This window comes from Chinchilla lanigera, unplaced genomic scaffold, assembly GCF_000276665.1.
Source record: "Chinchilla lanigera isolate Chin_1 unplaced genomic scaffold, ChiLan1.0 scaffold00041, whole genome shotgun sequence".
NCBI lineage: Eukaryota > Metazoa > Chordata > Mammalia > Rodentia > Chinchillidae > Chinchilla > Chinchilla lanigera.
This window is the reverse complement of record NW_004955442.1, coordinates 17090629-17111846: the sequence shown is the minus strand read 5'-3', so window position 1 is coordinate 17111846 and position 21218 is coordinate 17090629. Positions and strand designations below refer to the sequence as shown.

Here is a 21218-nt window from a genome sequence, read left to right as displayed (position 1 = left end):
AGGATTACAAGTATGCACCACCATACCCAGAAGAAATAGAAACAGTTTTAAAGAATTTACTCTAACTATGCTAAAGGAAAATATACTCCCAATGAATATGAACTATCAGCAGAAAAATAGAAACCTTAAAAAAATTAGCCAGAAGGAAAGTAAGTGAAAAATACATTTTAAATAAAAGTAATAAATCACAGCACTGCATGAAACAAAATGAAACACTGACTATACCAAATCCCCCAAAGAAGGCAGGCAGTCAAGGTTTGACTGGTTGTCAAAGAAAACCACATCTGAAAACACTCAGGAGAGGATGTCTGCAAGAGCCAGCCCCGGCCCCTCCCTGGGCAGCAGGAGCCAAGTGGAGAGAGTCTTAGAGGGCAGTCAGGGTTGGTCGGAGTCCTACATACGCAGCAGCCAAGCAGGCCAGCTCACTCCACCCTAACCCCGCACCTGCACACCCAGGAAGCCACCCACAGACTGGCTGCTTAGACCAACATCAGTGCCGCTTCCCACTGAGAATGGATTCTCTGTCCTTGTGGCCCTTTCCTACCCTTCCACTTCTGGTTTGTTTTTTTTGGTCTTTTTTGAGACAGGGTTTCGCTATGCAGTTCAGGCTGGGCTTGAGCTCACTTTGTAGCCCAGGCTAGTCTCAAACTCGCAACAATCCTCCTGCCTCAGCCTCCCAAGTGCTGGGATTACAGACGTGTGCCACCAAGCCCAGCTACCCTTCCACTTTTGGACCAGAGCCTTCTTTCTCAGTGCACTTTTGGGGTCCAGGTTGAGCGCCCCCAGAGAGTTGAGTCCCTAACAGCCACCACCAGGCAGCCTGTGACTGCAAAGTGATATGCTCAAAGGCACTGTCTTCACTGAAGTTTGTGTTGAAGACAGTAAACATGTTAACATCAATTCTGAGAAATCCAAATTTATTTTCAGTTGTCCCAAAGAAGTGATACTTCTTTTATTTTTTATTTATTTATTCTTGTACTGGGAATCAAACTCACAATCTCACACTTGCCGGGCAGGTGCTATGCCACTGAGCTATATCCCCAGCCAAAGTGATACTTTTAGACATTTAAATGAAATTAACCTCCTTCACTGTACTGATCCAAACGATTCTAAGCATAAAAGAATGGAAGATCAATTTTCTGTTGTTGACAGAAAGGAGGATCTGGCCAGCCAGGGCCTAGGTCAGTGGTGACAAACATCTGGCTGTTCATAGTCACTGGAAGCTCTAAGAGGTTTGCCATCACTGGCCTAGGTTAACAAAAGAGCAAAGCTTAATTGGCTTAGTGGGATTTCAATACTGGAAGAGGAGGACTGACTCCATGAAGACACACATAATTTTGATCATTTCTGAGATGATGAACAGCCTGGGTGGTAATAAACATGTATAGCAATCAGAAGCAGATGGAGCAGATGACGATTTACAAGACAGTGATGACGAGAAAAACACCAGATCAGGAATACAGTACATTGTCATCACCTGGATTTTGAGGAATAAAATAGTTCCTACGTTCCCCGAATGCATGCTTAGAGTTTAAAGCAGAATCTGCAAGGCAACAGTCAGCAGAACTAAAAGCAGTTTGTTCTCAGAGATGTTTGCTTTGGCCATTGTGTCCCCTCCGCCCCATAAGATTGACATGTGTCGTTTGACAAACCATCCCTTTCCAGCCCTGTCCCAACAAACACTCCTATATAATATGTATGCTGCAAATGCTTTCCTTCTTTTTTTTTTTTTTTTTTTTTTTTGGTCTTTTTGAGACAGGGTCTCACTATGCAGTTCAGGCTGGCCTTGAGCTCACTTTGTAGCCCAGGCTGGCCTCAAACTCTCAGTGATCCTCCTGCCTCAGCCTCCCGAGTGCTGGGATTACAGGCATGTGCCACCACGCCTGGCTCCTTCTACATCTTTATTCTCATGTTTTCATGTCACTGAGTTACAAATAAATAACCACAGAGGTCTCACCTCATCACTGTTTTCCTGAGACTTTGGAACCAGCTCCTTTGGGTCTTCTCAGTGACTGAACTAAGTCTTGCTAACTTGCTAAATAATCTTTCTCATCCTGTACCCAGCCACAGTCACACATTGTGACAGGGCGCAATTAAGTCAGCTAAGGCAGTATCTTTTTGTATGAACACTTCTCAGACTTCCGTGAAGTTGTAGAGGTCAGAGGCAATCGATACAGCAGCTATGATGAATAAGAACATTTCACCTAAGTCTCCTTTACTTCATAACACAGTTACTGACAAGACAGGAAACGCTCAGCTTAGGAAAAGGTAACTAAATTTTAGACATTATTCGGCCCTTAAGCTTTTACAGCTCTCAGGATGGAAGAAGGAAACTGTACGTTGTTACTTTAGACTGTACTTTTAGGTCAGGTTTGGGTTTGCACTGCCAGTATGACAAATGAATAAAAAAAGAAATGTTAATCTACAATTGGATTTTTTATTTTTATTTTTTATTCAGTTTATACACTGGCTAAAAAACCCCAATTTATGTTCGTAACAGTGGGGATTCTTTTCAATGTCTCTGTTCCAATAAACTGCTGGAAGGGGGCTGGGGATTTAGCTCAGCGGCAAAAGCGCTTGCCTGGCAAGCGCAAGGTCGTGAGTTCGATTCCTGGTACCGGAAGAAAAACAAAAACAAAAACCAAAAACCAATAAACTGCTGGAAGGCAAGAAGGAAAAGAAAATGCACTAACAGGACACCCTGCCTGACACTCCACCCTTCTCCCACATAGAGATCCATGGGAAACAACATCCGGCCAGGGTGGCACATGCCCGTCATCCCAGCTACTTGATAGGCTGAAGCAGGATGGCAGGTTCACAGCCACCTGTGCAACTTAGCATGACCTTGCCTCAAAGCTTGAAGAGGAATGCTGAAATGTAGCTCAGTGCTCACTGGCTTCAATCTCCAGTGCCACACTTTTAAGGGGGGGCGCAAAAAAAGAAAAAGATGGAAACAGACAACATCCACAGAAGAAAAACCACCAAAGAGCACACAAACAGCTGCAGGGAGTGGTGGTGGTGGTGGTGTTTTGGCTTTTCTGGGTTTCATTTCATTTGGGTTTTGTTCTGTTTGATTTGCAGTACTGGGGATTGACCGAAGGGGGCACTGAGCTACAGCTGCACTTCACCTGCTTTTTCATCTTACCAGGCTCTCACTAAGTTGCCCAGCTGGCCTTGAACTTGCACTCCTCCTGCCTTGGTCTCCTAAAAAGCTGGGGTTATGGGAATATGCCACTGACCCTGGCTAGAGTTGTCTTTAATAAATATTTTCTATTGTGCTAAAATACTCACAACATAAAATTTAGCATCGTGACCATCATATTCTTTTCCTTTTTTTTTGGTACCAGGAATTGAACTCAGGACCTTAAGCTTGCCAGGCAGGCACTTATGCTGCTGGGCTACATCCCTGGCCCACTGACCATCGTATTCTTGTGCAAACATCACCACCACCCATCCATCTCTAGAATCCTTCTTGTCTTGCAAAATTAAAACCACATACCTGCTAAGATACCTCATCATGCCCTCTTCACCCAACCTGACAAATACTTCCCCTTTGTCTCTGTGAACTTCAGTACTCCAGTACTCCAGTACACTTCAGATTCCTCGTATTGCTGAAATCACCCATTTTATGATTGGATTATTTACACACAGCCACCTCTGTTCTCTTCTGGCTACTACAGGGCATGTCTTTCCCATCCTGTTACTTTCATCCAATATTTGTCTTTAGGTGTAAAGTGAGTTTCCTGTAAGTAGTATATAGTTGTATTAGGCAGGTAATTAGATAGTAGCAAGCCTGAAGGACAAAGGGGATCGAAACAATAGGCTTTGCTAATGACGGGTAAATAAAGAAACAGAAATCAAGACCTCAGGGTCTAATAATTTATAATCACCTATTAGGTCTCAGAGCAAAACTATCCCCGCACAGCACAATGAAACCTTTAGGTCAGAGGTGTGCACAGCTGCACTGCACCGTCAGCCAAGATTTCAGGGTCTTTGACTCATACCGGAACAGCCGGACCTTCAGCATTCCTAGTTGCTATGGCCAATACCCACTGACAACACAAAAGTACAAAAGTAACATTTCAAGGTGGTTTATACTAAATTACCTAGACTAAACATTTTCTTATTTAGGTTACTTTTAAAAATATGATTAGCGGGGCTGGGGATTTAGCTCAGCGGCAAAAGAGCCTGCCTGGCAAGCGCAAGGTCGTGAGTTTGGTTCCCGGTACCGGAGAAAAACAAAAAAACAAAAAAACAACAACAACAAAAAATATGATTAGCAAGGTGTGGGGATGCATGCCTGTAATTCCAGCACTCAGGAGGCTGAGGCAGGAGGATTGTTGCAAATTTGAGACCATCCTGGGATACAAAATGAGCTCAAGGCCAGCCTGAACTGCATAGCGTGACCCTGTCGCAAAAAGACAAAAAAAAAAACACAAGAAAATATTAAATGGAAAATCCCAAAAACAATTCATGCATCATTTTTGTTGTTATTATTTATCTTAGAATAGGGTCTCTTTCCAAGTTTCCCAGGCTGACCTTAAACTTGGGATTCTCTTGCCTCACCCTCTCATGTCACTGGAGTTACAGGAATGTGCCACCATTCCCAGCACAATTCGTAAGTTTTAAATTACACAGTTTGAGTTGTTTTTTTTTTTTTTGGTGCCAGGAACTGAACTCGGGACCTCACACTTGCCAGGCAGGAGTTTGTGCCACTGAGCTATACCCCTGGGCCCAGACTGTTTGAGTTGTGTGATGAAATCTCACGGTGTCCCCCACATCCTGCCTGGGATGTGAATGTTCTCTGTCCAGAATATCATGTTTTATGTTATTCTCACCTGCTAGTCACTCAGTGGCCATCTCAGTTATCAGATCAACTGTCTTTTGTGTCCCTGTGCTTGTGTTCAAGCGACCCCTATTTTACTTAATAAGAGTCTCAAAGCCCAAGAGTATTAATGCCAGCTGGGCATGATGGGCACTCCTATAATTCTAGCCAGCTGGGAGGCTAACACTGAAAGACTGCAAGTTTGAGCCTCACCCAGGCAACTTAGTGAGACCTGTCTCAAAATTTAAAAAGGGCGGGGTGTATATAGCTCAGTGCTAGTGTTTCTGGGTTCTGTCCCCAGGACTTAAAACAACAACAATGAAACAACAGTGTTAGACTTCATTTTTTATTAAATATTCAGAATAAATTTTGATTAAATAAGTTAAATATTTAGGGGTATCTAATGAGCTACACTGTACAAACTGTTGGATGGTGGTAAAAAAAAAAAAAAAAGTCAATTGCCCAGTAAATGTAAAATATGAGAGAAAAAGGACTTTAAACTGAGTATACTTCCTTTCAGGTCTCTTCCCCACACACAAACTCCCTGGACATTAATGATTTCACTCACCCTAACTGGCAGATGGGCTACATTTCCTGACACATTGGTCTTCCCCGCAAAAAAGATCAGCTTCTCACTATACCGATAAAGACCCCCCAGGACACACACTTCACACTCCCAGCAGGTACTGAAGCAGCTCTACCAGCCTAATCCCTCCAGCGGTGTCCGCACTGGGCATTGCAGCACTTGTAGAAGGTGGTCATCGGCTCATCTGCAGAGCGAGTCTGAAGCTGCATGAAGTAGGCACGAGGATGTTCGCATTTGGGACATGGTTCTGGAAACAAGAAACAGCAAATGACCCACATGACACAAAAGTGACGCTTGTGAGGAACACCCCTCAGGAGAAGGTGAAGACTGACTTGCGCATCTGGTCTCCCTGCGCAGGAGTAAGTCCAGTGACATCATCCTTTCATGCACTCACCTTGAGGAAGTCAAGGAGTCCTGCCACGTTTAAAATGCTCTCCTCCCCTCCCTGGGCCTCACTTTTCTTTCAAATTTGATTGAAGACGGATGGAACCATAACATAGATGGTGACCATCTCAATCTTTTTTGTGCTACTGTAACAATATACTTGACATGGGGCTATAGGTAGAGGCTGGAACAGTTTTCTTTCCTTTTTTTTTTCTTTTTTTGAGATAGGGTCTTGCAATAGTCCCAGACTGCCCTTAAATTTGGAGATCAGCCTTCCAAGTAGCTAGGAACCACAGGTACATACCACCCTGAGTCCCAGCTAAAACTAGAATAGTTATGTTTTTTGTTTCATTGTGTTTTTGAGACAAGGTCTCACTATATAGCTCAGGCTGGCCTTGAACTCACTATGTAGTCCGTGCTGGCCTTGAACTCACGGTGATCCTCCTCCCTCAACCTCCCAAGTGCTAGGACTACAAGCATGCACCACCATGCCCAGCTACTAGACTAGGTTTGAAGTGAATGCTGGAAAAGTTTGTTACTGTGAATGCAGTATTAGGTTTCTGGGAAGGACTCAAAACCAAAGAGCGGTAAGGAAAGCTGTTTCTTCCTGGAGATTGGTTAAATGTTTCTAAACAAAATACTGCAGAAATAGACCATTCTGAGGAGGTCTTAAAGGAATGAGTACCCTGTTGGAAACTGGAGGAAAAACCCCACCCAGGGATTTTGTAGAAGGTAGAACTGAAGAGGACTGGGGCCCTGTGTACCCTGCAGCTCACGGCCCAGGGCTGCTGCAGGTCTCCGTTCCCTGCATTCCCGCAGCCTTCTCCACCTGACCCTCCGGCTATCCCCTCGATCTTTGACTTCTTCCCAGCCTCCAGAACTTCATACATTATCCAGTGCATGGTACTCTGTTAGAGCACCACAAAAAGACTAAGATAGTAACTCATGGATGGTGTTTATTTTGGGGTCAACACCAGGTAGAATCTCCCCAATAAGGGTATCACAGCTTTCTAAACAATGGACATATGGCAGGCGTCTCATCTTCCCAATGGATGGCTATGTCCAGGGAATCATTTTAGCAACAGCTTCTCCAGCTGCTTTAACACAGTAGATTTATTTGTTTAACTAACTTTTTAGCATAGATTTATATGTTCTTCTATAGGAGGAAAAGACAGCACTAATCATGAGTTAAACATTCCCCCTCTCAAAACAGGTTATATTCTAATCAAAGTAAATTGTATTTGTTTTTGTTTTGAGGCAGTGTCGCGCTGTATAGTTCAGGCTGGGTTTGAATTCACTATGTAGTCCAGGTTGGCCTCAAACTCACAGCAATCCTCCTGCCTCAGCCTCCCTGAGTGCTGGGATTATAGGCATGCACCACCATACCCAGCAAAATAAATGTGTTTTTAAAAAGGCTAGTCCCTGGACATGGTGGCACACTCGTGTAATCCCAGCACTCAGGAAGCTGAGGCAGGAGGATCATTGCAAGTTTGAGACCAGCTTGGGCTACAAAATGAGCTCAAAGCCAGCCTGAACTGCACAGTGAGACCTTGTCTCAAAAAGACAAAAAAAAGAGGGAGGCTAGGTATGTAGCTCAGGAGTAGGCCACTTGCACAGCATGTGCAAGACCTTGGGCTCAATCCCCAGTACCAAAAGGGGGAGGGGAACAACCAGGTTATAAAGCACCCTTCTCTTTCCTTCCCTTTCACATCAAGACTTAAAATATACCAGGCGTGGTAGCACATGCCTATAATCCCAGCACTCAGGAGACTGAAGTAGGAGGATCCCCAAGAGTTTGAGGCTAGCCTGGACAATATAGTGAGTTCAAGGCCAGCCTGGACTACATAGTGAGACCCTGTCTCAAAAAAACAAAACAAAATATAAAAAATAATTTCTTTTATCCCACCTACACTTTAATCCTTCCTGGTACTAACATTCTAAAGTCCGTATTAGAATAAAAATACTTTTTTGTTTCTCCAGTCTCTGGTCACTGTTGCTGTCATCCAAGCTGTCACCTGTGGCGTGTAGACCAATAACTGTGCAACTCACTTCTAGCTCGCACAAGCTACATGGATGGCTTAATCAGTGATTTCCTTTTCTTTCTTTCTTTCTGTGTTTTTTTTGTTGTTGTTGTTTGTTTGTTGAGACAGGGTCTTGCTATGCAGTTCAGGCTGGCCTTGAAATCACAAGGGTCTTCCTACCTCGTGAGTGCTGGGATTACAGGCATGCACAACCATGCCTGGCTCTTAGCCGGAGATTTCAAGGGAAGGCTGGGGATTTAGCTCAGTGGCACAGTGCCTGCCTGGCAAGCGGGAGGTTGTGAGTTCGATTCCCAGTACCGGAAAAAAAAAACAAAACAACAAAAAAAGATTTCTGTTGGACTGGGCATTTAACTCAGCGGCACAGTGCCTGCCTGGCAAGTGTGAGGTCATGAGTTCGATTCTCGGTAATGGAAAAAAACAAACAAGAGATTTCAAGGTATACAACCAAGGGCCTATAACAAGAGGTTACTCGGAGAATCTAACTCCAAAGCTTATACCCATGTTGTTTGTGTAACAAATTTTAAATAATAAACTAAAGAAAAATGCATTTCCTGTTTTTAGAAGCCTACATCATACAAACAGATCAGGCTCTGACATACAGTGACACAGTCAACACCACAGTTGTCCACAGCTTGGCAGTGGAAAAAGTCTTCCCTCTCACCTGCAGTAGAGTCAACATTCTCCCAGGCTGCTGATCCTCCAAGCACATCATCCACTTCTTTCAGCTTTGGATACTTCCGGTTGGTTACCTAACAAAAACAAACCTTCAGACTCCAAGACAGGGAGCAGTTCAGGCATAAACCACCAAACCACAACTGCCCCCAAATGTCCCTTCAACTTCCCTTCACAAGAAGCAAAGAGATGACAAATGCACAAAGTTCCTACTCTCAGAGGAGCAACACACCACGGAAATGTGGAAGTCCCACTGGGATGTTCCCCAAGCGGAAGAAACAGGTTCAGCTATCAGACGCCTTTGTAAAGACTGGAAGAAGCACCAGAAGAGGAGGGGGAAATCAGCTTAGATGTGAGCTGCTCTTCTCCCCTACCTCTAAGACATTTGATAACCCAAGATGAAAGAAGCAAAAACAAGGGAAGCCAATCAGTACCACTTTGCTGGGTAGCCCAGGCACTACTCCCAGGAAGAGAATTTCAAAGCAGGGGGCTGGGGATTTAGCTCAGCGGCAAAGCGCCTGCCTGGCAAGCGCAAAGTCGTGAGTTCGGTTCCTGGTACCGGAGAAAAACAAAAAAAAAAAAAACAAAGCAGGTCACACTTGGTTTCTTTCTCAAATTTTATCAAGCATTCCTGAAATGTCAAGATTACATAAAAGCTCATAATCATACTCTAGAACCACACAGTCGTAAAGGTACAGTACGTAAACGTTAAGAGTGAGGGAGCAGCAATATGTCCTAACTTCTACAAAGCAAAGTTGGATTATAAGGGAAACTTACAAGCTATATATAGTGCAGTGTGCATCATTCACACCTACACCTACCATTTTCTAAATTCCATTCTAGGCGTTGAGCAAACAAAAACAAAAGAAATCTCTGCCCTCCTAAGCTTATATCCTAATACTAATAAACAAGGTATACAAGCTACTGAATATATTAAAAAGTAATGAATCCCACGGGGGAAAAAAAAAAAGGAGGAAAGATAATAAACGGGAGGGAGGGGCTACAATTTTAAACAGGGCAATCACCTAAGTGGGACAAGACCAATGAGCAACGTGACTATCTAGGCTGGAAAGTAAACATGCGCAAAGCCCTAGCAGGACCATATGTACGATGGGAGCGCCTCTAGCAGGCCAATTTGAATGGGGCTGGGACAAAAGAGCAAGAGGAAGCACACTGGGACCTGAAATCAGAGAAGCAGCGTGGGAAGCGGGCCCGGAAAGCCCTGGGGAACTGCTCTACGTTTCCAAGCAGAGTTCGGACTCCGACGAGGCTCTAACATGATCACCTCCTACAGCGGTTAGGAATCCCGCGGCACGGGAGCGCAGGGCCCGACGGGAAGGTCCCCGGTGATCCAGGGGTGGCCGCGGCCGAGCCAGGGCGACAACACCGAGGAAAAAATGGCTGGACTACAGGAGGGTCCAAATGAGGAGTGCCCAGCGCCCACAGCCGAAGGACTAGTGAGCGCGCGCACAGAGGCCGACTCGGGACCGCGGGGGAGGGGGCGGCGGCGGAAGCAGAGCCGCGCGGGCCGCCGGGTCCTACCTTGCGGGTGATGTTGTGCACGTAAGGGCAGGTGTTGCAGGCAAAGCGGTGACAGCGCTGTCCCTCCTCCACGATCAGCCCGTTCCCACAACCGGGGCAGAAGAGCAGCATGGCTAGCACTCCACTGCGTCCCACGCCGGCTTCTCACGTTGACAGCACCCACTCCCACAACTCCCTCACCATCCGCACGCTCCCAGCCAGCCTTGCGGCAGGAGCTCTCGTATTTCTCATTGGTCATTGCTGCCGCCCGCCCCTCAGCGAGCCAATGGCTGGGCTGCCTCGCTGGGGCGGGCTCAGTGTCTGCGCGTGCGCACTCTGATTCCCCAGCAGGACGGACTGGGCCGGGAAACAGGAGACCGTGGAGGACTCCGAGACCGCGCGCGGACCGGAGGCTCTGGAGGACGATGAGGATGAAGAGGAGACGCTGCCGCACTCCGAGGCCGTGGACGTGTTCCAGGAGGGTCTCGCCATGGTGGTCCAGGACCCGCTGCTCTGCGACCTACCGATCCAGGTACGCGGACTGCGGGATCGAAGAAGGCGCCTCGGGGCAGGGCGGGGACTCTAGAAGCCCCTTGCCCGGGTAAACGGCGTTCGCACCCTAGAGCCTCCCAAGTATTGAGATTACAGGACTGACCCGCCCAGCTGACTTCCCCCCACACGCACCCGGTGCTGGGGGTTGCGTAGCTGTGTTCCCTGCTTAAATGTTTTATTAAAGCTTTTTTTTTTTTTTTAAATCATTACTTTGGAAGCCTGGCTTGGATCCCAGGAATCGGAGGGAGAACTGACAGCCCCCACGTTCTTCCCCAGAAGCATGCGGGTTCATCCTCCCCAACTGTTTCTATGCCCTTCTTTCCAGTCTCTGTACTCTGAGTATTATATATAAACATGTGGAGGGTTAGGATGTAGCTCAGTGGTACAGCACTTGTCTAACACAGGTGCAGACCTGAAATCTATCCTCAGTATGCCTAAAACAAATTAATAGAAATGGATGGAAGCTGGGTGTGGTGGCATAAGCCTGTAATCCCAGCACTCGCCTGTAATCCCAGCCCTCGGGGGGCTGAGGCACGAGGATTATTTCGAGTTCAAAACCAGCCTGGGCTATAAAGTGAGCTCAAAGCCAGCCTGAACTGCATAGCGAGACCCCATCTCAAAAAGACCGAAAAAAAAAGGATGGAATGTGAGATGGGGTGGAGTACTGAGAAACAGAAAACCATAATGTTTAGGTAACAGCTCGTTCTTCTTGCCTTTCATAAAATGATGCATCACTTTTTGCTCGCTATCAGCATGTTTTTCTTTGCCCTTTTTGGTGCTAGAGGGCCAGGGTTCCTGCCTCAACCTTTGGTCTTTTCTAGGTTACTTTGGAAGAGGTCAACTCGCAGATAGCACTAGAATATGGCCAAGCCATGACAGTCCGAGTGTGCAAGATGGATGGGGAAGTAATGCGTGAGTGCTGTCCTCCTCCCTTTACCCCTGACCTTGCACCAGGACAAGATGTTACCAGAGCTAATCAGTGAGAAACTCAGGGGCCATGCCCAGGGATACTGGGACAACCACGGGCCCATCCTGACCAACAGAGCAGAGCCAGATAAGTTCTAGATTCCTGTCCTGCTGTCAGAGGCTCTGGCTGTGGATTCCCACATGGGTCTTCTCCCACTTGTGTCCATTCATGGTTGCAGCTGTGGTCGTAGTGCAGAATGCCACGGTGCTGGACTTGAAGAAGGCCATTCAGAGATATGTGCAACTTAAGCAGGAGCGTGAAGGGGGCATTCAACACATCAGCTGGTAAGTGGAGGAGTGGCTCCTTCATTCTACCCCTTCCTGGGGCTGGTGTGGGGCTTCCGAGGGAAGCTGCTCCATATGTGCATAGCACCAGTACTCTGCTGTGGAGTAGTGGCTGCAGTGATGAGTCGTGAGACCGTGCAGAGGGGCCTGAGGGTTTCTGTGCCCAGAGCTCCTACCTCCACTGTTGTTTCTACATTCATTCTGTCATCAGCTTCACTACACCTACACTGCTGGATTCTTCACTTGGGGGCACCTTTGGCCGTTAGTATGTCTGGAAGTGGTCTCCCTAGTTAGGAAGTATCCTTTCAGCCGAGTCAGTACCGTCACCTGTTTGATCAGCCCAGCCATCCACACAGTACCTCCTGGCAGCTGCCATAGTCCTGGTGTGTACATTGTACAGGAGAAAAGCCCAGCTGCTCTTGGCCCCATAGGCCTGTGTACCTCAACCCCTCATCCCTACTGCTCAGCCTTCCCCCCACTTCAGGTAGAAGGTGGTTTACCTGAGCCTCTCTTGCAGGTCCTATGTGTGGAGGACGTACCATCTGACCTCTGCGGGAGAGAAACTCACAGAGGACAAGAAAAAGCTCCGAGAGTAAGTTCAGGCCATGAACTCTAGAGGGGCATGTAGTCTGTTGCCCTCTAGTGCCCCATACTCTGCCAGAGGGTACAGCAGGAATATCCCTGACAGCACTAAATCGCTCCCACAAGGAGCTCCCGTGGGGCTCTCATAGGTAGAGGAGCAGCTCCAGGGCCCAGGCTGATTCTCACAATGTCAGAGAGGGAAACCAGAGCAGGCATGAGGTAAAGGCTGCTTCTGGTATATTATGGCCAGGATGGGCGGATATGCACCCCACCTCATGGCTTCCTTCAGTACCCCCCGCACCCTCACCTGTCCTTTCTCGGTCCTTCACAAGTCTCAGGTTGGGGAATCACAATCCTTCTGTGGATCAGACATTACCTTTCCTTTGTTTCCCCCCAGTTACGGTATCCGGAATCGGGATGAGGTGTCCTTCATCAAAAAGCTGAGGCAAAAGTGAACCTCAGTCAAAGACAACTTCATTCACTATGGTTGAGCTTTCCCCAGCAAGATGGATTCCCTCCAGCCATTGTCCTTCTCATAAAAAGGGTGTCAAGGTGACTGCATCCACAGTGTGCCCAGTGGAAACTGGCAGCATGAATCCTGGATCTCTGACGACCAGAACAGGGCAAGCCTCCGTTCCTGCTGTCCTGTGAACTTCACCTGACCTCTTCCTGGACTTAACAACCCTGGGCACAGGGCTGCAGGCCTGGCCTTATGTGCACAGTGAACCTGTTTGCTTCATATTTTGAAGTCAGAAAGCCACAGTACCCTGTATAGGAGGGTGTGGATTTGCCCCTCACAGAGGGGAGCTTACGGCAGAGAACTGGCACGGGTGAGCCTTAAGGTCCAAGAGACCACACCTGAGTCCTGTGTCCATACCACATGCCTGTTACCGTGATCTCCACTGCAAGGATTTGTAAATAAAATCTAAGCAGGTGTCTCCTGTTTATGCTTGTGAGAAAACAAGGGCCAATATCCTGGAGCCTGCGTTGGCAGTGAGCCTGTGACACGGGTGTACCTGGGCCTCCAGCCTCCACCCATCGGGCTCCCTACAGCGGCGTCTTGCCCAGCTCAGTGGAAAGGGAGGCAGCATGGGGAGGAAACAGGAGCTGCTGGGGACAAAGGTGGGGCGCTTCCCACGTGCAAATGGGGAAATGTGGCAGTACTTCCGCAGGGCCCTGTCCCAACGCTGTCTTATTAGAAGGGTGAGCGAGGTGCACCCACCTGGCTGCAGGCCTTCCCTCTAGAGGTAAGAGGGCCTATGGCTGCATTTGTCCTGGATTGGGGGTGGGGGCGGGGGCCAGGGCCTACAGAGCCTCCCTCCACTATCCCAGCTAGAAATCAGGAAGGAGGAGACAGCCCCAGTCAAGTTAGTGGCAGCTAAAACGCTCCCAGTCCATTTATTGGCCACATGCAGTGGTCGTCAAGGGACTAGTTAGAAGGTTATCATGGGAATTAGTGTAATAAATGCCCAGCAATATAAAGGGTTCAACAAAAATGAACAAGGCACAAGAGGTCTGTGTTTGGAAAACGCAAGTCCCCACATAGATCAGGCACAGTCCTGCACACCTGTGAGGCTAAGGGTGGTCACAGCCACCAGCGCCCACAGCTAGCTCAGTGGAGCTGAGCATCCAGCTCATACTTCTCACAGAACTTGTCGGTGAAGGGGATGCAGGTGAGGAACTCGCACCACTCACAGCGGACGGGATAGAAGTAGAAGAGGATCACCAGGCCAGCCAGCAGGCCCAGGAAGACTGCCTGGAAGATGATGATCTGGCAGCGTTTGCGGTACAGGTCAAACTTGCCGAAGCTGATGTAGGGCAGGAAGGCAAAGGAGAGGAAGAGGCCACTGATGAAGCCCGAGATGTGGGCAAAGTTGTCGATCCAGGGTAGCAGCCCAAAGGCGAAGAGGAAGAGCACCACAGCCAACAGCTTGAAGAAGGCACGCCAGGGCCGTGCCAGGATCTGCCAGCTCTGGAAGAGCTCCACGAAGAGGCAGGCCAGGATGCCAAACTGCGAACCGGCCGGGCCCACCTGGGGGCAGTGGCAGTGACAGCGGCTGTGAGCCAGCCAGGCCAGGCAGCCTCCCTAGGCTCAGTTTCATCTCATCCCCGCTCCCTGGGCCCAGAGCACGCTGGGACTGAGACCAGTGAAGATTCCCCCAGGCTGGCCACTCGTGCTCAATACAGACAGTTCATGCAGGGCCACAGGCATATAAGGAGGATCCCCACCCAGGGAGGCAGCCTTACCTCTGCCCTGTATGGCAGGAAGATGGCACTGGCCAGGTTGCCAGTGACACCACTCAGCAGATAGATGATGGCTATGCGGTGCCAGCCTGCCAGCTTTTCCAGGTCGCGCAGGACAGTCATCTGGAAGCAGACAGACACCAGGCAGTGCAGAATCCTGTGGGCAGTAGAAGGTGTAGGTTGGAAGCACTCAGCAGGGATAATGGCTTCACCGCCACCGGCCAACCACTCGTGGGCTCCCTGAGACCACCTGCCCAGCCCAGTTTCACTTGCCCAGCGTGCAGGAAGAGGGACAGCCATAGGCGGTAGAACTGGTCAGGCACCTCGGGGTTGAGGAAAGGCAGGAGACCACACACATCATCCATGCAGTGCACCTGTGCAGAGTGGCCAGTCAGTACCTGAAGTGATGGGGAGGAGGGAAGGGACATACCCTCAAAGCCTACCTGCGAGCAGAGTGTGGCTTCCTCGTGGAAGTAGCCTCTCATGAAGTCACAGTACTCCCGGGAGGTGATTTCACACCTGGAAGGTCAGGCCAAGGTTTGGAGGGTGACACCCTGCACTGGGGGACTGCTGGGGTCCAAGGGTGGAGGCATCTGCTCATACTACCCAGGCCAACACTTCTGACCCACATACCTACCCACTTACCTTTGTTGGCCCTTTCTCCGAAACCCTGTAGAACCTTGGGTTATTTCAGGACTTGCTGTTTTGTTGGGGGTGGTTACTGGGGATTACAGGGACACTTTACCACTGAGCTACACCCCTAGCCCTTTGCTGTTTTGGTTTTGGCAGTACTGCAGACTGAACCAGGGCCTTGAACATACTAGGCCAGCACTCTACCACTAAGCTGATTCTCAGTACTTTGATTTTGAGACAAGTTCTTATTAAGTTGCCCAGGCTGGCCTCAAGCTTTTGATGCTCCTGCTTTGGTCTCCTATAGAACTGAGATTATACATGTATGCCACCATGCAAGCTAAGACTTGGTAAGGGAAAAGCGTACAGTCTAGGACAATGATGTGTGCCCAGAGACACCTGCATTTGCACACCTACCTGCCTTTGGTGCCAATGCAGCAAGGCCGGCCCGTTATGACACAGTCCATGTGAGGATGATTGGTATGGTTCCCAGCACTGTTTTTGGTGCAGATCTAGGTCATAAATAAGGATGAGCTAGGTCACGGCTTCTCCCAGTTCTTGGCCCCACACCCAATTTACAGGCTGAGGCAGAGATGGGCAGTGTGATAGGGTAGAAGATGGGCCTTCCTTAACTTTAGCAGACTACCTTACCCTAAAGCCTCAGCCGGGCCATCTGTCAAGCTAGAAGACTATGGTCTGGCCTTCCAGATCTCTACCTAGATTTCTTGCCCTATTTGCCTGGAGAGGCAGGCCTTACTGGGCAAAAACCAGGAACATAGCATCTAAAAATGGGCAGGCCCATAATGGGAGTCTCTGGCATCACCAATGGGTGGAGTGTGACCTCCTACCCCATATGACAAGCATGACCCCCTAAGACTCCCCCCACTCCTCACCGGCCACTTGGTGATGTCTTCTGGCCACTCGTGGGGATCCTCAGAGGAGGGCTCATCACACACCCTGCATGAGCCCAGAACATGGTCAGAGCCTGCTCCAGCCCCTGGCATTGGCACCCTCCCACTCAGTCCACAAGGAGAGCACCTACACCCTTCAAGGAGATGTGGACAAGGCAGGTAAGAGAACAGCTGGCAGGACTGACCTGGGGTCTTGGTGGCAGACAGAGCCAAACTGCCTCTTGTGACCAGCAAGGTCTGGGGCGCTGGGATGCCTCGGCCATTTCACCCACACTGCCAGCGTGGACTGCAGAGACACAGGGTCAGCCCTGGTCAGAGGCCAGCCCTTGCCCAGTTCAGTCAGCACAGTGTGGGGGCTCAGAGTCAGGAGTCAAAGCAAAGCCACGGAGCTCCTCCTCTAACTTCACCACTTCACCCCTGAGTTTACACTCCTAAAACGCACTTGCAGTCAGGAGAGATTCTGTTACAAGGAGTTCAACAGCATAATTCCTATTAGTTTAAAAGCAGCTTCTATGTCCTAAATCAGGAAACGTGAACTATCCACCTCCGTATCAGATGATTAGAGCTCGAAAGGCAGTGCCGCTTATGTTAACTTTCAGAGGCACACACACAGACAAGATGGATGCCAAATCAAGACCAAATCAAAAAAGCAAATAATCATCTAAAGGAACCAGGGGCAGAAAAGGGCAATAGTGAGAAGTCATGACAGCCACAGGCAAGGCCTAATGTGGCAGGCAGGTATGATGCCAAAAGCCAGGATACCAAAAAAAAAGAAGGCCAGGATAGCTGGACATGGTGGTGCACACCTGCAATCAGGAGGCTGAGGCAGGAAGATTGCCACAATTTCAAGGCTAGCCTGCGCTACATAGTGAGTGCAAGGCCAGCCTGAACTACATAGTGATATGTAAATAAATAAAAGCAAGCAAGCCAGGGTAAAGTCTAGGGACACAGAGCCAAGGGCAGGAGCTGTGCAGACACACCGAGCACTCCTCCTCTGAGGTCTGCACGCAGCCAGACTGATCGTTGCGCACGCAGCAGGCGGAGTGCTTCTCCCGCTCACGGGCGGTGCTGATGAAGCTGTGCACCTGCGGGTCCTGGCGCATGCAGGGCGAGAACTTGGCACCCAGGTGAATGAGGGCCTCCTGTGGAGAGGGAGACAGCAGCTGGGGCCCCTGTCCCCCCAACCTACCCTGCCAGGCCCCGCCCTCAGCCCCCGCCCTCACCGAGCTGGGGCCGATCCAGAAGTTCTCCTGCTGCACGTACTTGACATTCTCGTAAACACCCCGGTTCCGCAACACCTGGGGGACATGCCACGATTAGACCAGGCTGAGCAGGCCTCTTCCTCCCGGAGCACGGCCTGAGGGGGCCGGGAGCGGGCGAGAGCTCACCGAGTCCACCGTCTCATGCTGCGAGAAGCCCACGGGCGCGATGCCATAGATGCACACGGCTAGAATGGTGACGAGCGAGTGCACGAAGGTGAGCCAGTAGGTGAAGAAGGGCCTGCAGGGCGGAGCGTTAGCGAGCGCATCCCCTGCCCCGCCGGAGCCCTCGCCCAGGAGCCTGTGTACCAGCCCCGGCCTCGCGCCCACCTGTGGTCGTCCATGTCCTCGATCTGGCGCTTGACGTAGCTGTCGATGCGCTTGCGGTAGGTACGGTTGGTGAGGCGCCCCACCATGCCCAGCCCATACGGCCGCTTCTCACGGGCAAAGAGCTTCCGCACGGGCACAGCGATGCGCTGGCCGCGTCGTGGTCCCGCGGGAGTCACCACCTCCTGTCGAAGCCGCACCTTGGGCTGTGGGGCCGCTGTGCCGCCCTCCTTTTGCTTCCGCCAGCCGCGCTCCAGGGGCCTAGGGGGAGCCGGCGCGTTCACCACCGCCCGGCTTGCGGAGATCCACCCCCAGCAGAGCAGAACACTGGTCAGTCTCTGTCCTGTCCCGGCTGTCGACACGGGGCAGGCCCCTTCCTTACCAGTAAAAAAGCAATGTGGCACCCTTCCCGGGACCCACAGGAGGTTCTGTACCTCAGCCATATGGACCAAGTCATGTTCCTCCTCCCACCTGGAGTGGTCCAGCCCCTGGGCTTTGGCATTTTCCAGGAGCATGCACAGTCCTGGGTTCCCAGTCCACCAGGAAACCCGCTCTGTCGCAAATGCAAGGGCATCACTCACTAGGGACCAGCAGCTCCTGGTAAGGCAAAGCTTATCCCTGCGAACCCCTGGCCTGCTGTCATACTCACAGCATCAAGTGGCTGCGCTCCAGCTCGCTCCGGTCCAGGGCCCCACCCGTGAGGTCAGCCTGCTCAGGGGCTTTCTCCCAGTCCTTGAGCGCTGCCTCTGATGGGGACTCAAACACTTCATCCGGGTACGTGGACAGCTCCTCGTGGAGGACACCTTCCTGAGCAAACATGTGAGGTCAGGATGGATACAGAGATGCGGGAGAAGGGGTGATACCCCAAGCTCTTCTTACCCGGGCAAAGAAGGATGTGTCCAGCTCATCAGGGAAGTCCACTGTGTCCTCCTCTAGGAAGCTGGCAGGGGTAAAGCTTCGGCGCTGTGCCCGGCGCAATGTGCCATCTCTAACAGAACGGCCCTACCGGCAAGGAGGCAACCTTGGGACCTGGCAGCTGACTGGGCCCCACCCTCACCCGTGGCCCCTGTACCCACCTTCATGAGTGCTGCGGCTGCCCGGAAGCTCATCTTGGCCACGGACTCGCGCTTGCGTCTCCGAGGGAGCCTGTTGAAACCTGAGCGGGAGCTGGAGAAGGAGCAGAGGGAGGCAGCACCTGGCGTGACAGGGGTGTGCGGAGCACTCAGGCCATCAGCAGCATCATCTGCCATGCGGAAGGCCCGGCCCCGGGCGAGAGGGTCTATGATCTGGCAGAGACAAGGAGGTGCTAGTCAGGGCTGGGAACATACCACGGGGGCTCCTAGCCCAGGCAGACCCATAGATGCCTCAAAGGGAGAGCTCAGCTGCTGCCTTCTCACGCTTTGGAGGCCCTGGACAGCTAGCTACACGGGCATCACCCCACCCACAGCACCTACAGGGATCCCTCTCCTTCGTGAGGGTCTCCTATCCAAAAGCTGGCCCCAGAGCAACCCCAGGACTCAGCCTCCCCATCCACTATGGTTCCTCTTCCCAGATTATCTGAGGTGCTTTCCTGGGACTGTCTGGCTGCCTGCCCAAACATGACTCCTGAGGACAGTCCTCTGCTCTGGCTGATGTCCCCAGTCCCAGCCCAGACAACAATGAGGGCCCTGCAAGAGTCAGCAGCAGCAGCGCACCTTCTGCATGCCCAGCTGGCATGGCCCCACATATAGTGGAGGTGGTGTCTCAGTACTGGTCAAAGACACATTGTCCTGGCTGGGTAGGTCCAGTTCCCGGATGACCTGAGGCTTCAGTTTCCCGTATCGCTGGCTGCAGTGACGGATGCTTTTGCGTTGCCACTTCTGGGTACTGTCACTGTCTTTGCTCACTCCGAACCAATCAGCTGTCCCCCTGACATGGGAGGGACTCAGTATGGGGTAGCCACATCTACTCCTCTCAGGCAGGGGGTCTCAGAGGGCAACCCCCAGCCAGCATGCTCTGCACCAGGCCTCCAGGCACTCCAGGGGCTAGGGGCTGGATTGGTATAATCTAATTACAAGGACAAGTGGGTTTCAGCTCTAACCCTCTCAAACAATAAGCCGACTCCAGTTCCCAATAGAGCACATCTTCTGACCTCAATCCAGGCAAGCCACACTCAGGTCCCCACCCTACCCGAGTCCAGAGGGGGAGCCTGGCTCCAGGCCGTGGCTGCAACCCAGGACACCAGAGAACTCAGCAGGTGCCACAGGCCCAGGCAGGGTGCCCACAGCCCTAGAACATGCAGAGAAACATGGCCAGCACCTGCCCTGAGGGGACCCCAGGAAATGCCAACCACTCTGGCAGCTCCAAGAGGCCACATGACATGCACACACCAAAAAACACCAACACATTCATGACCTGCCTGCGGTACCTGAGCAGGGACCAAGACAGAGACTGGCGCTGTGGGGAGGCCCTGCGGGCAGCCCGGGGACCTGGGAGGGGCAGGGTGTGAACTCGCCCAAAGCGTACCTGTCGGCTGTGAGGGGCCAGAGTGTTAGGGTGGGGGGAACAGAGGAGAGTGGGTTCGGAGGGAGCAAAGCGGGGTGAGGTGAGAGCAGTCAGCGCCCAGAACATGGAAACCCAGATAGAGGAGTGACCTGAGATAGGAGGGGCTCCTGCCCCATTCCCAGGACCAATACCCAAAAGGGGACCTGTGCGCTGCCTCCCCACGACCCAGTCCCTGACCCAACCTCCAGAATAGCCAGGGCGGTGCGGTCAGTACCTGCGGATGGTCTGTGTGATGGACGTCTGCCGCTGCAGCACAGGCCGCCGGGGCTCATGGTAGGGCGAAGGCACACGGGCTGACTCAGCGGGCATGCTCACACTCCGCAGGAAAGCCTGGCGTCTCAAGGGCTGGGAAACAGGGTCATGGTGAGGTGCCTGCGTGGGGCACACACACAACTCCTGCTGGCCAGGGCCTACCTGCAGGAAGCCAGGTTCCTCTGTTGCCGGGGGCACCATAGCCGGGATGTCTAGCTTTAGCCAGGGCGGCTTCTTGCGCTGCAGGCTGCTTGTGCTGTCCCTGCGGGCCTCATTCATGGTTTCAGGTGGAGTGAGGCAGGCCTGGGGGTGTGAGGCACCATTCACTAATTACAATGCTGACTGATCTCTGACGACTCACTGTGCCAAGACCAATGAAGCAGTGATAAAGCCAACAGTGGTGCTTACAGCGGTCACGTCGGAGCACTGCCCTGTGCCCCACACTGACATGCTCTGTGCTTGCCTTGCTCCTCCCCATAGGCAGGTCCTCAGACAAGACTAATGCATGAGACATTGGGAGCACCTACTATGAGCAAGATCCTTAGGGTGCTTGGCACATACTGGAGAAGCAGGTGAAAATCCCTGCCCTCCCAACTGGGCATGTACACCTGTAACCTCAGCACTCGGGAGGCTGAG

At 51.2% G+C, this 21218-nt stretch overlaps 3 protein-coding genes across 3 annotated transcripts; 1 reads left to right on the top strand and 2 right to left on the bottom strand.

Annotated features, from left to right (window-relative positions):
* Window positions 1-5157: 5157 nt before the first annotated feature.
* Window positions 5158-10262, bottom strand: Polr3k (polymerase (RNA) III (DNA directed) polypeptide K, 12.3 kDa). The gene is made up of 3 exons (XM_005391684.2): window positions 10052-10262; window positions 8499-8586; window positions 5158-5658 (listed from the first exon to the last, which is right to left on the bottom strand). Exons 1-3 carry the CDS (start codon window positions 10160-10162, stop codon window positions 5531-5533), a joined length of 327 nt encoding a protein of 108 aa, XP_005391741.1. The 5' UTR covers window positions 10163-10262; the 3' UTR covers window positions 5158-5530.
* An 87-nt stretch (window positions 10263-10349) lies between these two features.
* Window positions 10350-13360, top strand: Snrnp25 (small nuclear ribonucleoprotein 25kDa (U11/U12)). Its single transcript, XM_005391683.2, has 5 exons — window positions 10350-10562; window positions 11404-11494; window positions 11728-11833; window positions 12351-12425; window positions 12813-13360. Exons 1-5 carry the CDS (start codon window positions 10521-10523, stop codon window positions 12868-12870), a joined length of 372 nt encoding a protein of 123 aa, XP_005391740.1. The 5' UTR covers window positions 10350-10520; the 3' UTR covers window positions 12871-13360.
* Window positions 13361-13778: 418 nt separating this feature from the next.
* On the bottom strand, window positions 13779-20885 carry Rhbdf1 (rhomboid 5 homolog 1 (Drosophila); the record flags this gene model as incomplete). The annotated part of the gene is given in 17 exon segments (XM_005391681.2): window positions 13779-14447; window positions 14663-14816; window positions 14933-15033; window positions 15103-15178; window positions 15707-15801; window positions 16183-16246; window positions 16386-16486; window positions 17181-17342; window positions 17424-17498; window positions 17589-17700; window positions 17790-18047; window positions 18436-18593; window positions 18666-18788; window positions 18863-19072; window positions 19481-19694; window positions 20545-20675; window positions 20745-20885. Coding segments are annotated over 17 exon segments (2571 nt in total). The 3' UTR covers window positions 13779-14027.
* Between the last annotated feature and the right edge of the window lie 333 nt (window positions 20886-21218).

Bases quoted from the DNA above. Each gene is read 5' to 3' on its own strand.
- Snrnp25 (XM_005391683.2), top strand. From the start codon at position 10,521: ATGGTGGTCCAGGACCCGCTGCTCTGCGACCTACCGATCCAG. The intron at 11,834-12,350 runs GTAAGTGGAGGA...CCTCTCTTGCAG, and splicing joins GGCATTCAACACATCAGCTG to GTCCTATGTGTGGAGGACGT. The intron at 12,426-12,812 runs GTAAGTTCAGGC...GTTTCCCCCCAG, and splicing joins GACAAGAAAAAGCTCCGAGA to TTACGGTATCCGGAATCGGG.
- Polr3k (XM_005391684.2), bottom strand. From the start codon at position 10,162: ATGCTGCTCTTCTGCCCCGGTTGTGGGAACGGGCTGATCGTGGAGGAG. The intron at 8,587-10,051 runs GTAGGACCCGGC...TGTTTTTGTTAG, and splicing joins TGCACAACATCACCCGCAAG to GTAACCAACCGGAAGTATCC. The intron at 5,659-8,498 runs GTGAGAGGGAAG...TCTTGTTTCCAG, and splicing joins GAATGTTGACTCTACTGCAG to AACCATGTCCCAAATGCGAA.